Raw genomic sequence first — 15,124 nt, 5'->3', positions numbered from 1 at the left:
CTGACCCACCGTGTCGAACACGCAGTCAGATTAAAACAAAAAATTCAATAAATATCACGTCAAAATCATCAAAACTACATCACACACACCACACACACACATATGATACATGGATATTATTTACAAAATTTACAAACGGATTCTAGGGTTTTATTTTTATTTCATGATTGATATCACAAAATACAATAAATTGGATTAAACAGATGAACCTACATTAAGTCAAATATATTTAACAAGTATTGCGGCTTGTAACTGAATTGGAATGGTCACTTCAGTGAGCATTATGTCAGTATTACAATGACGATGTAATCAAAATTCCTAGATTTTAGTCAAAAGATTTGGCAGAATAATAATAACCATGCACATCGCTTGGGTTGAAATTAATGTCATCAGACACATGGTCATTGAGCACCAATAAATTAATATTATCCCTAAATTGCATGAAATATAACTCAACACGCGCTCCACATTTCTCTCTCGGAAGGCACGTGTGCTTCCAAAAATTCAACAAATATCCTGCAGGACTACCATATTCCAGGCAAATTATGCAGCAATAGAGCACACATTAATATTCCACAAGAACATTCTAATATCATTTATCACTCATGACCATTAAATTCTTATTTAACCTGGTCTCAAAATTTTTATTATTATATATATATAAAAATTTCTGGGGCCATCAAGGACCACATTAAGTCTTGTTGCATTTGACACTGCACTTGGTCTTCTTTAGAGCCCAAATTTCCCTCATTCTTTGTGAGTGGGCCTGCTTACGCTCCTCTGTCCAAGGGGCACCGTGTCTTCTCTTCGGTTGCTCGTCTCGGTTTATCCCATTCATCAATATTTTCTTGCGGAAGCGATCTCTGTTAAGGGCATCTTCAGCTGAGATATGTAGCATTTGCAGGTCTTCTTTGGTATTTCTAAACCAGGGAATTGTGGTTTTGGGGTTTGAATTAAAAAGTGAAAGATCTCTTTAGTTAACATTCTCCCGTCCATTTTTTTCAGATGACCATAAAATCATACCCATCTTTTTCGGATTGTGTCGGTAATTTTCTCTATTTTTCTGTAGACTTCCTCGTTGGATTTCTTTTGATGGTTTCCATTTCTGCACTTTGATCCCAAGATTCCTCTCGCAATTTTGCGTTTGTTTTTCTCTCCAGTTCTTCAAGGAGTCCTTTGTTGGCATTTAGAGACAGAGTTTCGGCTGTATATAGAACTACTGGCTTCAGAACTGTTTCATAGTGACGTATCTTGGTGTTTTGGGAAAGGCATTTTTTGTTGTAGATTATGCAGGATGTTTGGTAGGCTATTTCCAGTTTGCGTACCTGCTCCTGAAGTGCTTCTTTGTCCAGTCCATTTTTCATGATTATCTCACCCAGGTATTTGAATTTGTCTACTCGGGTGATGTCCCCATATTTTGTATGGAGTTTTGGTGGGGCCTCTTTCATGTTAGTCATTACTTCTGTTTTCTCAAACGATATCTGCAGACCAGTTTGTTCGGCAATTTCCAGTAACATTTCAACTAGAGCTCTAGCGGTTTCTATGTCATTTGAGAGAACAGCAATATCATCGGCAAATGCGAAGCAGTTTGTTGTGATCCCCTTGGATTTGGTTCCTATTCTTAGTGGACTGTAGTTGGTTTCTTGTAATCTCACCCGCCAGGTTCTGATGATCTTTTCAAGAACGCAGTTGAAGAGTATCGGGGATAGCCCATCACCTTGTCGGACTCCTGTTTTGATGTGAAAGGAATGCGAGAGACATCCATGGAACTTCACCTTGGATTTAGTATTGGTCAGGGTGGCTCTTATTAATGCCAACAGTTTCAAATCAATTCCAAATTCATTTAAGATGTTTAGCAGGACTTCCCAGTCAGTGGAGTCGCACGCTTTCTTGAAGTCCACAAAGACAGACACATACTGCTTGGATCTTAGTGTACAATATCTGATGATCATTTTGAGATTTTGAATCTGTTCGGCTGTTGAGCTACTTTTCCTGAACCCTCCTTGGTATTCAACTATTTGATTTCCGACTTGTGCTTCCAAATATTCCAGAATGGCAAGTGATAGAATTTTGTAAGTCACAGGTAGCAAAGATATTCCTCTGTAGTTGTTGATGTTCTTCATGCTGCCCTTTTTGTGTAATGGATGGATCAAAGCTATTTTCCAATCTTCGGGTAGGGTCTCCTTGCTCCAAATTTCTTCTATTTGCTTTTGCAAGATATCAAGGGATTCCTCTGGGGCATATTTCCATAGTTCTGCTACTACTGAATCTTCCCCTGGTGCTTTGTTATTTTTGAGATAGGCAATGTGGCGCTTGATTTCATCTCTGTCAGGTGGTCTGGAATCTGGGTACCTGAGTAAGGGTTCCTTGGTCTCAGTGGGGTTTTGTGGTTTAGAGCAATTAAGTAAATTCTTGAAGTAGTCTACCAGAATGCTGCAATTTTCTTCATTTGACGTCGCCAGTGTGCCGTCCTTTCGCTCAAAGCATAGAGATGGTGGTTTATAGCCATTATTATTATTATTATTATTAGTGATTTTTAAATCTACCATCAGTCTCTGAATTAATCTGTAGATTAGATGACATTTATGAAATTTATAACATGCATTTAGATGACACAGTCATACATCATCGTAGAGTAATGCTTTAGATGAAACTATATCAAAATTTACTAGGTGAGACTCAGCCCAAATCTTGTTCAGCAATGTTTCACAAATCTTATATTATTATTTAAGTTCTCATTTATCAGTGAGGTCAGTTATTATTAAATATCATTTTAAATAATTGCAAAAAGTTTGAAATATTCTTGGAAGACAAGCTACAACAAATCTACACTAATAGATCCCATCTCGCATACATTCATTTCCAAAATGAGGTGAGATGAAAGTTGAAAAATATCACTAAGTTACTCAAATATAATAGAAAACTCAACTAAATGAAGAAGATCATTTAATTTTCTACACAGATGGACAGAAAAAATATAAAATTATACTCAAATTTTATGATGGAACTCGATTCGCAGGACAGTCTGTTATGCCCCCTTGTTGAGGTTCATCCATTACGTGCTCCCTCCGCAGTTAGAAATGCCTACATTTTAGCAGCACATGGTGACATCAAAGTCCAAATCCATTGTTGAACGGAATGCTCCTTTTGACAGCAGGGTTGATATCCTGAAGTAGATGTTGGTCTTGTGTTGGCTGTGGTCCTCTTCTTTCTTCAAGTTAGAGTAAGCTGAAACTGACACAAAAGACCTGCCCTGACAATGTTTTATCGCAGCAAATGCTCGATGTGATGACCGTTTTGGTTTATGCACATTTGGGCCCGGTGTCCAATAGATTGTCTTGTGCGCTAAAGCATTCCAGGTGTAATTGCTTGGCAGGCGTCCGTGATGAGTTGCTGGAGCTTGTCGGAGTTTTCTGGCACTTGAGTGTAAATGATGTTCTTCAAATGTCCCCACAAGAAGAAGTCTTAACGGAGTTAAATCTGGTGATCTGTTGGGCCAAGAGACAGGGCCTCCTCGTCCTATCCATTTCCTTGGCAGTTCCTCGTTCAGATGGTTACGTATAGGCGAAGTTGAATGTGGTGGAGCTCCATCCTGTTGCAACCACATCGTCAAACGATCGTGCAAGGGCACATCCTCCAGCAGCAGTGGGAGTTCCTGACGCAGAAAGTGCAGGTAGCGTGGGTTCGTCCAATGGCCCTCAAAGAAATAAGGTCCAATCAGGCGATCCCCCACGATTCCACACCAGATATTCACTCCCCAACGTACTTAATGGGCTGCCTGTCGCACCCAGCGAGGATTGTCCAGACACCAATAGTGCATGTTGTGGCAATTGACATTCTGATTATTGTGGAAGCGTGATTCGTCCGAGAACAAGATATGCGATATGAATGCTGTGTCTTTGTCCAGCCTGCCTAATAGCCACGGACAGAACTCCATTCGGGCTTCGAAATCCCGCCCATGTAGCTCATGGCGTAGCTCAAGATGGTATGGGTAAAATTTATGTTCATGCAGTATTCGCCAGACAGATGGCTGGCTGGTGTTCACCTGCCGTGCAGTCGCCCTCGCTACTGATGTGTGGATTATTACGAGCTTCCTCTAGAATGGCCTCTTATGTTTCACCCGATGTAACGGGCCTATCGCAGACTTGTGGCTAGTTGGAAATCACACCTGTTGTCCTTAGGCGTCTTTCAACTCGGCGGAATGTCGTAGCAGTCGGGTGTCGCATGTCGGGATACCATTCCTGGTACAGACATAGTGGCTCACTCGCATTTTGTCTTGCTTTCCCATAAATGAGGAGCATGTCAATGTATTCTTCTGTGGAAAACATGCCAAATGACAGGAGAGATTACAGTACATTCGGGCCCTAACCAGCAGAGTATGCGCAGGGCACAAGATGAATAAAAGTGTCATTCTACTGTTTGAATGTGGCAAACTTGGGCCTGTGTTTACATATTCAAACGTCACACTGATGCAGAAACATTTGAATGATGCAGGATTTGAACCGCCGCAGGCACATTCCGTCGATTGCTAGGCGAACGCCTAACCACATAAGTTATGCTACACTGCTGGAAATATGCTGGTAGTACGACAAGAGCAGAGTACATACACCTTCTGGTTCGGTGTTAAAGACATTAATTACTGCATTGTTACTTAGTTTTATGCATGGATTGCCCTCTTCGTTACATCCGGTCACAAGGCATGACACATTAACATAATTACATGGTAAAATGACGTTGCTATATGATTTCAAGGCGTCATGGTTTGTGAACAGATGATATAACATTTCGCTAGGATTCAGAATCTTGTGCACAATGTGCTTACTGAACATTAGTACCATACAGTACGCCTGCAGGGTAATAGCACCCCTATAACCATGTGCACGTTGGTTGGGCTGCAGCAAACGATATTGGAAGGGGCTGCTGAATCACACTGTGTTACTTGACAGTCAGGAAACTACTAAACTCAATATTCACTCCAGGGAAGCGAAAGCGGATGCCTGACATTGGGGATGACTGCCTAGGATGGTTGGCCCTGCCCGTTGTAAGGGATACTTTTCCTTCTCAGCTGTCTCGCTCGCATTTGTTCATATTGTTAAGATATATGTTGACAATTTAAAAAAAAATTATATAGTTCAGTCATGTACCCTTCTGTATATTTTAGTCATTTTTATTCATGCAAGTTTTCCCATTTTTCTTTCAGATCCATGGCTTTGAACACAGCATTTTCAGAGTAAATCTTTTCTGTCTTCATTTCTTTCAAAGCCACTTCCCGGTATGAGTATAAAATCTTCATCCGCAATATACAGTTTCATGTGCATTCTGAAATTCAGTACCACAATGTGTTGAAGCTACCTTTAGGAACACTAATACATTGGTAGTGAACAGCAATAAATTTTGCAGGAAAAGGTGGGTGCGAAGGTCACTCGAACACTTATCTTCTAACTGATTACCCCTAAGATCTGGTGAGTCTACTAGTAACAACAGACTCACAAAGCAACCACTAGGTATCATGAAGGTCGAACTTCTCCAATAGTCTACCGTAGCAAAGTACAGAAAAGCTAAACAACATGCAACTGCTAAAGCAGTCCACTGGCCATGTGATATCTCTTCCACGTAGTTGCTACAGTCTCTAGTTACTGTCCCTCCTGAGTGCTACAGCAGTCTACCAGAGTGAAAACTTTAATGAACTCAGGATTTGAGAACACCTTACAATAAATTGTATGTTATAGCATTAATCCAAATTTGGTGACTGAGATGGTTTGGGCATATTTGCAGTAATAATGTCTGATACACCAAGCTCTTACTGGATAGCCATATGATAAGGGAACTTTGGGCGAACCATACTTCGCTGGGGAGATAAACTGTATTAGAACTTCGAGATGTTGGTGGAAATGAGTATCAAGCCCTTGACAGATGAACTTGACGGACAGATTTGAGCAATGCTAAAAGATTCTATTGTTTTAAACGATCATGATTGTAATCATAATATTAATTCACTTATGTCATGTGAAATACTGTACATTGCAATTGTCAGTTAACTGTATTTTTTCTCCTATGTCATAATTTGGTTTCTTTTCTTTATACTGTAGTATCTGTGTACTTGAAATGGTCCTCCTGCTCCAAATTTGGTATCTTATATCTGGCTACAAATTGCCCAATAGCTCCAGGACACTACATAGTGTAAGGATTATCTCCTCATCCAACTAGCATGATCAGTTTAAAAGACACTTTTATCCATCATTCGGAGACATGTAATGGTATCAGTACGGTAGATATCAATGTTCTGCCCTGCATAATTTTAAAAAAATTGAAGAACAATTTCAACATTCTTGCCATGTCATAGGTCATTTATTATTTTCATCTCTCTATCAGTAGTTTCATATGGAATTATGTTGGGAGTGGGTGACATCGATGGTTCTGAACTTCTGTGTCATGCTTGGCAATAAAGCCAGGTTTCTTGAACATTCAGATTAGAGCATGCAAGATTCTTGAGAAGCACAAAAATTTTAACAATTTTGGAGTGACTTGTGTCATAGTGTGGGCCCCAATCCCTTATAATTCATGGTTTCTGCTGGCAGTGATCCAGGGTCTACAATCTATAAATGCATGTGTTTTATTTTATTGAGTAGTTGTGGCAACCCATTTTCCAGCAAGGTAATGTAAGACCTTGACTACCTGTGTGCTGTCAAGATGCTTCCTTGGCTGGTCTACCAATCTGATATTTATTGAAGATATGTGGGGCAGATGAAGCACAGTTTTAGCCATCACCACAGGGGACTCAGAACAGCAGTAGCAATGGTCATGGTTGGATATCCCATAGGAGCTTATTATAGGCGAGAGGATTGTGTATTTTGGAACCTTTTTTTGGTTCTGATTTCTACTGCTTCTAACAAGCTCAAACTCAGTCAAATGGTAAAAGTTGCCAGTTGATAGTTCTTTTATTTGTTATGACAAGCATGGATGCTGTACAAAAAACAAATCTTTTAGCATCGAAAGTAAATGTTTTGCTTGTTTTTGTATACTCTGTAACACAAAAATGAAACTGTGTTTATTACTCTAACCACTTACAGTGCACTGCATATGCTGACTTCAACTTCAGGAGCCAAATTTGTTGAATCATGCATCATATTGTACTTTGGAACACAGAACATTGTGTACCATGGAAGATCATTTCTTGCTTTTTTTAATTTTAGGTTATGTTAAGAAGTTCTGTAAGCTAGGCATACAAAGGATTCCAGATGATCCAGATGTCTTGAAGAAAGCTGCTTCACTCCTGAAGCAGCTATGGCTCCTCCAGAAAACAAAAGCTTGCAAAGTGTTTGGTGTGAAGTTAGCTCCTCTGCCAAGACATTTGTTGAAATTCCAAACTCTGAACCTCTGTTATAACACAAGATTAGACAGCAGAAAGTTACAGTATTTTCTGAGACTGAAGAAAATTGTTTGCCTAAGTATACAGAAACAATAACAAAAACGAAGTATGGTTTGACTGTAAAGGGTATTAGGGAACTGGCTTAGAAATTTGCCTGTGCCAGCAATAAGAGTTACCCTCAATTATGAAACAAAAAACAAATAGCTGAAGAGTAATGGATCAGAGAATTCACTAAATGTCATTCTGACCTATCCATAACAACCCCAAGAGCTACAAGTTTAAGCAGGGCAACCAATTTTAACAAAATAAATGTAGGTTTGTTTTTCGACAAAGTTGATTTTTGGTTTGGACCCATGCCAGCTGAACGAATTTGGATCTGCAATAAGACTGGAATATTTGCAGTCCAAATATCGGGAAATAAATAGGACAGATTGAGAGTGCGACATCTACCGAACTTGGCAGCATTGTCACAATATTATGGCAGTTTGCACAACTGGTGTTCATAATCCTCCAATGTTTGTATTTTCTTGAGTTCATTTTAAGCCTATAATGCTGTGTGGCACAACACCTGAGTCAAATGGTGCTGCTACTCCGTCTGTGTAGTCAAATGAAGAAACCTTCCTACAAAATTTTAGGATGTTTTTTTTTTTAAATTTTTTACCCGCAATCCTCCCATAAACTACGACCTCTTGTTTGAACTGAATATTCATCTCTGAAGTCTTCCTACAATCAGTTTGTACCATAGATTTGTGGCTTATCAAACACCCAGGACAACCAAGCAAGTGGCTGCATGGTTTGGGTTACAACAGCTACCAGCTTGCATTCAGCAGGTAGTGAGTTTGAACTCCACTGTCGGCAGACTTGAAGATGGTTTTTCATGGTTTCCCATTTTCACACCAGGCAAATTCTGGGGCTGTATCTTAATTAAGGCCACGCTCGCTTCCTTCCCACTCCTAGCCCTTTCCTATTCCATCAATGCCACAAAACCCGTCTGTGTCGTTGTGACGTACAGCAAACTGTAAAAAAAGGAAACCATCCTGGACACACCTTTTACTTGTATGGAGTGGAAGAAGTTATGGAGAAAGCCCATCCGCATGCAATGACTCCTGGTAACATAGTTAATGGTTTTTGAATTTACAATTGATTTCAAATATATGTTTACATTTATTTCCTTTCTATATTTGCTGTTTTCCAAGGTACAAGAGACCAAGGGAGTTGGCCATGCGGTTTGAGTCACATAGCTGTGAGCTTAAATTTGATAGATGGCGGATGCAAAACCCACTGTCAGAAGCCTGAAGATGGTTTTCTGTATTTTCCTATTTTCATACCAGGCAAATGCTGGGGGCTGTACCTTAATCAAGGCCATGTTCATGTCCTTCCCAGTCCTGTTCCATCATTTCCATAAAACCTGTCTGTGTCAGTGTGACATAAAACAAATAGCAAAACAGAAATGTATAAGAGTGTATGTTCCGTGATACATGATGATGATGTTGTACCATGGAAAACTTTACACTTCACCATAAATTATTTTTAAAATCCTTAATAGGACTGTAAAGCAAAAACATATAAACAGGAAACTGTAAAGGAAACCTTGATACTTATTACCACCATTTATGGGATTAAAAGTTACAGCCCAGAATTTAAAAAATATGTATATATAAAGTGTTGCATGGTACAAGACTCCCTTGCTTCTCTGATATTATAGGATTGGTAGGATGTTATATTCTCTGACTCTGCTGCCAGTTCTTTACATAATCATTCGCCTTGTCTCTCCTAGGGTGCCATTGTGTGCCTTTTCCTCTCATAACTTTCTTCAATTATTTGGCATGTGTTGAAGGTAGTTCTAACATCCCCTATGTGATCTAAAACCACTGGATTTCATTCATCCTACTTTCCACCAACGATTGGATTTTCTTTCCCCCATTGCCTGGAAATACATCTTCTGGCTCATTTGCTGAATGGTCAGCATAGTGGTCTCAGTTCAGAGGGCTCCAGCCAAGCTGGGGATTTTAGCCACACCTTGTTAATTCCTCTGGCTCAGGGACTGGGTGTTTGTGTTCATCTTAATTTGTACATTTTAATTTACATGCAACACAGCACACTTACTCCACAGAAACACACAGTTGTAGTTAACACATCCCTCCTTGTATTGTAGGTTTGGCATCAGGAAATGCATCCCATCATGAAACTGAGCTTGATCAACCACCACCCCACACCCCCACCCCAAAAAAATAAAATTAAAAAGAACTGGAAAAACCAGGAAGAATGCCTGTAAATAAATACTGAAATGTTTGACAAAGAAATCCCTCATAAGATGTTGCAATCCCTCCTCTTCCTTTGATTCCAAGATAGCAAATTAGTGCAATTACTGTTTTTACCCACTTATGAAACCCTGATCCATTTCTGGTGAGGCATAGTGTTTACAGTGCATGTCCTCTGGTATAGGCTAAATCAGATTTTGTTACTTTCATTGACGTGAAAATTGAAAATATGAAAGTGACCAAGGTATGAGCGATGCTAGTAATACCATTACTTATGCAGCTAGTCCCTGTCATGAATGATGTGAAAACATCACTCATAGGGTCGGTTGGTGCATGCATTTTAATGGGCTTGGCAGACTGATATGTAATAGCAACATCTGGCCCGGTGAGGAAAACAATGGGAAACTACCTCACTCCTCATTTTCCTAGTACGCCTCTTCAGTGAAGCCTAGGCTATCTATGACAGCTGTTGGTGGGACTGTGAAGGATCAAACCAGCCTTCGGGCTGAATACCCAACAGTCAAGTAGCCAGTCTGTGTTACGAATGTATGAAACTGTCACTCGTATGGTTGGTAGATGTTCCATTGGGCATGGCAGAGATATGTAATAACATATTTTGCCTGCTATGCATCTTTATTGATGTCAAGGCTGTGTATGACATCTGAGGGTGGAACTGTTGAGGACCCAATCAACATTCAGACCCACTTATGAGGATACATTTAATGAAATCCCATGTTAATTCTCGTTACTCTAAGAAGCCACACTTCAGGTTATGTGATGAAATAATTTGTGTTTATTTTATGGGCAGTTAAGTTTAAATAGAATTTTTTATTGATATCTTACAAACATAAATAACCTTAATTTTTTCTGTTGAAGATGTTATACTCTATAGAGTAGTAAATAGGTTACAGAATATTACAAAAAGACCTAGTCTGTGTTGTGACATGGAAAGCTGGCAATGGTTTGATGGTGAATAGGATGAAAAGTCAGGTTGTAACTTTCATCAAGAGGAAAAGTCCTTTAATTACTGTGTTGATGGGGTATTAGTACATCATGGGGATCACTGTAAGTATCTACGTGTTAATATAAGGAATGATTTTCATTGGGGTAATCACATTAATGGGGCTCTAAAGAAAGGTTACAGATCTATTCACATGGTTATGAGGGTGTTCAGGGGTTGTAGTAAGGATGTAAAGGAGAGGGCATACAAGTCTCTGGTAAGATCCCAAATAAAGTATGGTTCCAGTTTATGGGACCCTCACCAGGATTACTGGATTGAAGAACTGGAAAAAAATCCAAAGAAAAACAGCTTGATTTGTTCTGGGTGATTTCTGACAAAAGAGTAGCGTTACAAAAATGTTGCAAAGTTTGAGCTGGGAGAACTTGGGAGAAAGAAGACTACCTCGACTAAGTGGTATGTTAATACCAATATAGTTGGTCCTTTATTAGACATTATAAATTTTCCAGCTAACTCATTCCTGGTTGCCAGCGTTTCGCCCCAGTGTACTAAGTTGGGCTCATCATTTGATAAATAACATACCCACCAAGACGCATGGCTAGTGCATACAGTGGAGGGCACTGCGTAGGCCACTTCAAGCCACCGGCAGTGCCAATGCACTATGAGAGACTTTGTCTCATTTTAAAAAATTGATGCCTGCCTGGCCATCAGATGATAAAGATGTTGATTCCCATAGGGAACCTGAAATATTTGTTCCACATGAGGAAATGTATGTTCTGAGCTGTCAGTGGAGAGATGGAGTGGAATGACATTAGTAGACGAATAGGTTTGAGTGGTGTCTTTAGAAGAAGGAAAGGTCACAATATGAAGATAAAGTTGGAATTCAAGAGGACAAATTGAGGGAAATATTCATTTATAGGAAGAGGAGTTAGGGATTGGAATAACTTACCAAGGGTGATGTTCAATAAATTTTCAATTTCTTTGAATTCATTGAAGAAAAGGCTAGGAAAACAACAGACAAGGAATCTGCCACCTGGACGACTGCCCTAAATGTAAATGCAGATCATTAGTGATTGATTGAGTATTTAGGGGTTGTAGTAAGGATGTAAAGGAGAAGGCATATAAGTCTCTGGTAAGACCCCAATTAGAGTAAGGTTCCAATGTATGAGACCCACACCATGACTACTTGATACGAGAACTGGAAAAGATCTAAAGGAAAGCAACATTATTTGCTCTGAGCGATTAGTGTTACTAAAATTGTGCAAACTTTGGGCTGGAAAAACTTGGGAGTAAGGAGATTAGATGCTGGACTAAGTGGTATGTTTAAGAACTTTATTTCATTGAAAGTATCCACCTAATCAATACACATCACTTTGCAAGTGAAAACACATCCAATTTCAATGTCCAAGTGTAATACGGTACATGTTTCGTCTTACTGGAAGACTCCTTCAGCCATAGCATCTTATTAAAAATAATAACTTAAAAGTATGAGTAATACTCTTGAATAAATTCAATGCTATTGAATACTTCAACTTGTCTTCTGAGGAATCTTTAGAAAATGTCTGTGCGACAGTTTGTTTTGGTTACATTCTACAAAATTTCTTTAGAATATTTTAAAATGCACACTTAAAAGAACATCTAGAGTACATTTCTTAAGAATATTTTAAAATGCACACTTAAAAGAACATCTAGAGTACATTTCTTAAGATTATTTTAAAATGCACACTTAAAAGAACATCTAGAGTACATTTCTTAAGAATATTTTAAAATGCACACTTAAAAGAACATCTAGAGTACATCATTCTCTGTAAAAACATTGTTCAAAATAGTTAGCTGCTGATTGTAGCTTGATTAGAGTTTTACTGTACTGATTGTGTTTGTTGAGCTATAGCTCAGGAGGTGGAAGAGAACAGGGACCTCGTTGACAGTTGGTTTCGTCAAATTGTCCAAGCTCCGGAAGCTTTTGAACAGAAATCTGGTCAATAACAAGGTCCTATTTGTACTCCTCCCGATGGCCAACTGCCTCCTGAGCTAAGCGTTAGCTTCTTATTTTCAGTACTGCTGCGCATATTGTACTTGTGACAAGCTCTAATCAGGCTACAATCAGCTGCTATTTTTAACAAAGTTTTTACCGAGAATTATTGTACTGTAGTTCTTTTAAGTGTGCATTTTAATATATTCTTAAAAATTTTGTAGAATGTAACCAAAACAAACTGTCGCACAGACAGTGGAAGAAGTCTTCCAGTATGACAAAACATGTACTGTATTGCACTTGGACATTGAAATTGCATGTGTTTTCACTTGAGAAGTGATTTGTATTGATTACATGGATACTTTACATAAAATAAAATTCTTAATCAAATTATATCAACAAGGACCATTACAATGAAATTTGTCAATTTTAATTGATATGTTCCGAGCTGTCAGTAGACAGAATGACATTAGTAGAGAGTTAAACTTGTGTGGAGCTTTTAAAAGTATGGAAGGTCCTAATATGAAAATAAAGTTGGAATTCAAGAGGACAAAACGGGGCAAATATTCATTGGAATAGGGATTAGAAAGGAAATGTTCGATAAATTTCTAGTACTTTGAAAGTATTTAAGAAAAGGCTAGGTAAATAATGGATAGAGGGAATCTGCCACTTGGGCGACAGCCTTAAATGTTGCTTGCTTGCTTGCTTGCTTGCTTGCTTGCTTGCTTGCTTGCTTGATTGATTGATTGATTGATTGATTGATTGATTGATTGATTGATTGATTGCTGATCCAGTATGTATTTACTTAAACTTTAGGAAATATATTGTCATTGAATTTTCTGCATTTTAGCCAAACTGAATTATTTTCCACTCGTACTGTGTGATGTAGCTGTAAAAATTTGCATGCAGTTCGTGTCATAAAATGACACTATATGGAATAAAGTATTCAACTTACTGAATGATAGTCCCATCTGCTGGTTTGGGAAGAAGTTGGGAAAACCTGTTTCTGATATGGTTTTTCAGTTCATCTGTTGCAGTTTTCTGGATAGCTGCAATATTCCTATGCTGCCTTCTTTACAGCAGTCTCTTCTTCTGAGGTGTCATTGTATGATTTCTTCTTGTTGCACTGACCAAAGAGAATAGTGGAAGAAAGCCAGCAAAAGGGCATTGCAGCTGTGACGGATGAGCTAAAAAATTAATGAGAAGCGGTAATCTAAAGCTGCTTCCAAAATCTTCAAAAATGTTGACAGCAGTGAATTGCACTGCTTCGGAGGAAACAAGGACTATTAGTTGGTAAATTGAATATTTTATTTCCTATAGTTTCAGTCCTGACACATTTATTATAAAAATATTTTAATTTCTGGTAAACATTCCTTTGAACTTATTTCATTTGTATCTCTTTTTAAATTTATGTTTGTAGAGTTTGAGGTTCGTGTGATTAAAGCTGTGGCAGAAGTACAATCTCAGCTAAACTGTCCTGTCAGTTTCCACCCTGGCAGAAATCCTCAAGCACCTTTTGAAATCATGAGGTTATTTCAAGAAGCTGGAGGAAAGGCCTCTAAAACTGTCATGTCTCATCTTGATCGTAAGTCTAATTTAACTTTCTACTGTTGGTAACAGGTGAATATTTCTTAAAAAGTATATATTTAGTCATTCAATCTTGTAATATATTTCTATATGCAACAATATAATTCATTATCATAAACATTGAGTACTCAGTATGTGAGTGTTTGTTCACGAGCAGCATTTGAAAAGTAATATAACATGTTTTGTATTTATGTCGGTGCTCAAGAATCCATGTCAAAAGCACCAGACATGATTAAACTGAGCAGAGATAAAATTAATGATGGGTCATATTATCAATTAGAGTAAATCACCATTACAGTCTGTGCATGATTGCCTCCAATGCAGAATGGTTTCAATCTATTCCTCAGTTCTTTTTCTCCATTTCCTCTCCATTTTACCTCTGAAAGGCCCAACATGTCAATACCCCTACTTTCTGCTTTTTCAGTCAATGAACATTGATGGTCCCCACTCTGATGATCTTCTCATTCTCTTTGCTTTGTTTTTCTGGTTGCCAGTTCTTCATAACACCCTCAGGTAGCAATGTATTCTGCATTGCTTCAGGGGATAACCCTCACTTCTATCTTTACCCACATTTAGACCTCATTTTAGTGTATTAGTACTGATGAGGTTGCCACTCTCATTGGCAGTCTAGAGCTTCTGCCGTCACATATCAAAGCCACTCCTCACACTGTGTAGCCACTTCGCTGGAGTACAGACACTACAGATTTGTCTCTTCCATCACCTATGCCCTACCAAAGCCTATCTTCTCCGCTGGAGATGCTGTTGAGTTCTCCACTTGTAACTGATCTGTTCTAAAAATATCTATGCATTTCAATTATTTTATGTCATGCAAACACAAAGTAGAGACATGTTGCAACTTACCTTTCTCATGCATGATCACACTCATCTGATGATTCAGCTTGTAGACTGTCACACTCATCATTGTATTGCGCGTCTGAGTCCTCCATCCACGTTATGTCATCCTCTGCTCCGTCGAG

General features: G+C 38.7%; 1 protein-coding gene across 1 annotated transcript in view; it reads left to right on the top strand.

Annotated features, from left to right (window-relative positions):
• The window catches only part of LOC136863379 (phosphotriesterase-related protein), a 137,508-nt gene that overhangs the window by 69,110 nt on the left and 53,274 nt on the right, over positions 1–15,124 (top strand). The window contains exon 5 of the mRNA XM_067139782.2: positions 13,981–14,145. Coding sequence (XP_066995883.2) covers positions 13,981–14,145 — 165 coding nt within the window. The remainder of the gene's footprint in view (positions 1–13,980; positions 14,146–15,124) is intronic.

This window comes from Anabrus simplex, chromosome 2 (assembly GCF_040414725.1).
Source record: "Anabrus simplex isolate iqAnaSimp1 chromosome 2, ASM4041472v1, whole genome shotgun sequence".
Lineage (NCBI taxonomy): Eukaryota > Metazoa > Arthropoda > Insecta > Orthoptera > Tettigoniidae > Anabrus > Anabrus simplex.
Note: the sequence above shows the minus strand (reverse complement) of the source record. Positions and strands in the feature narration are given on the sequence as shown.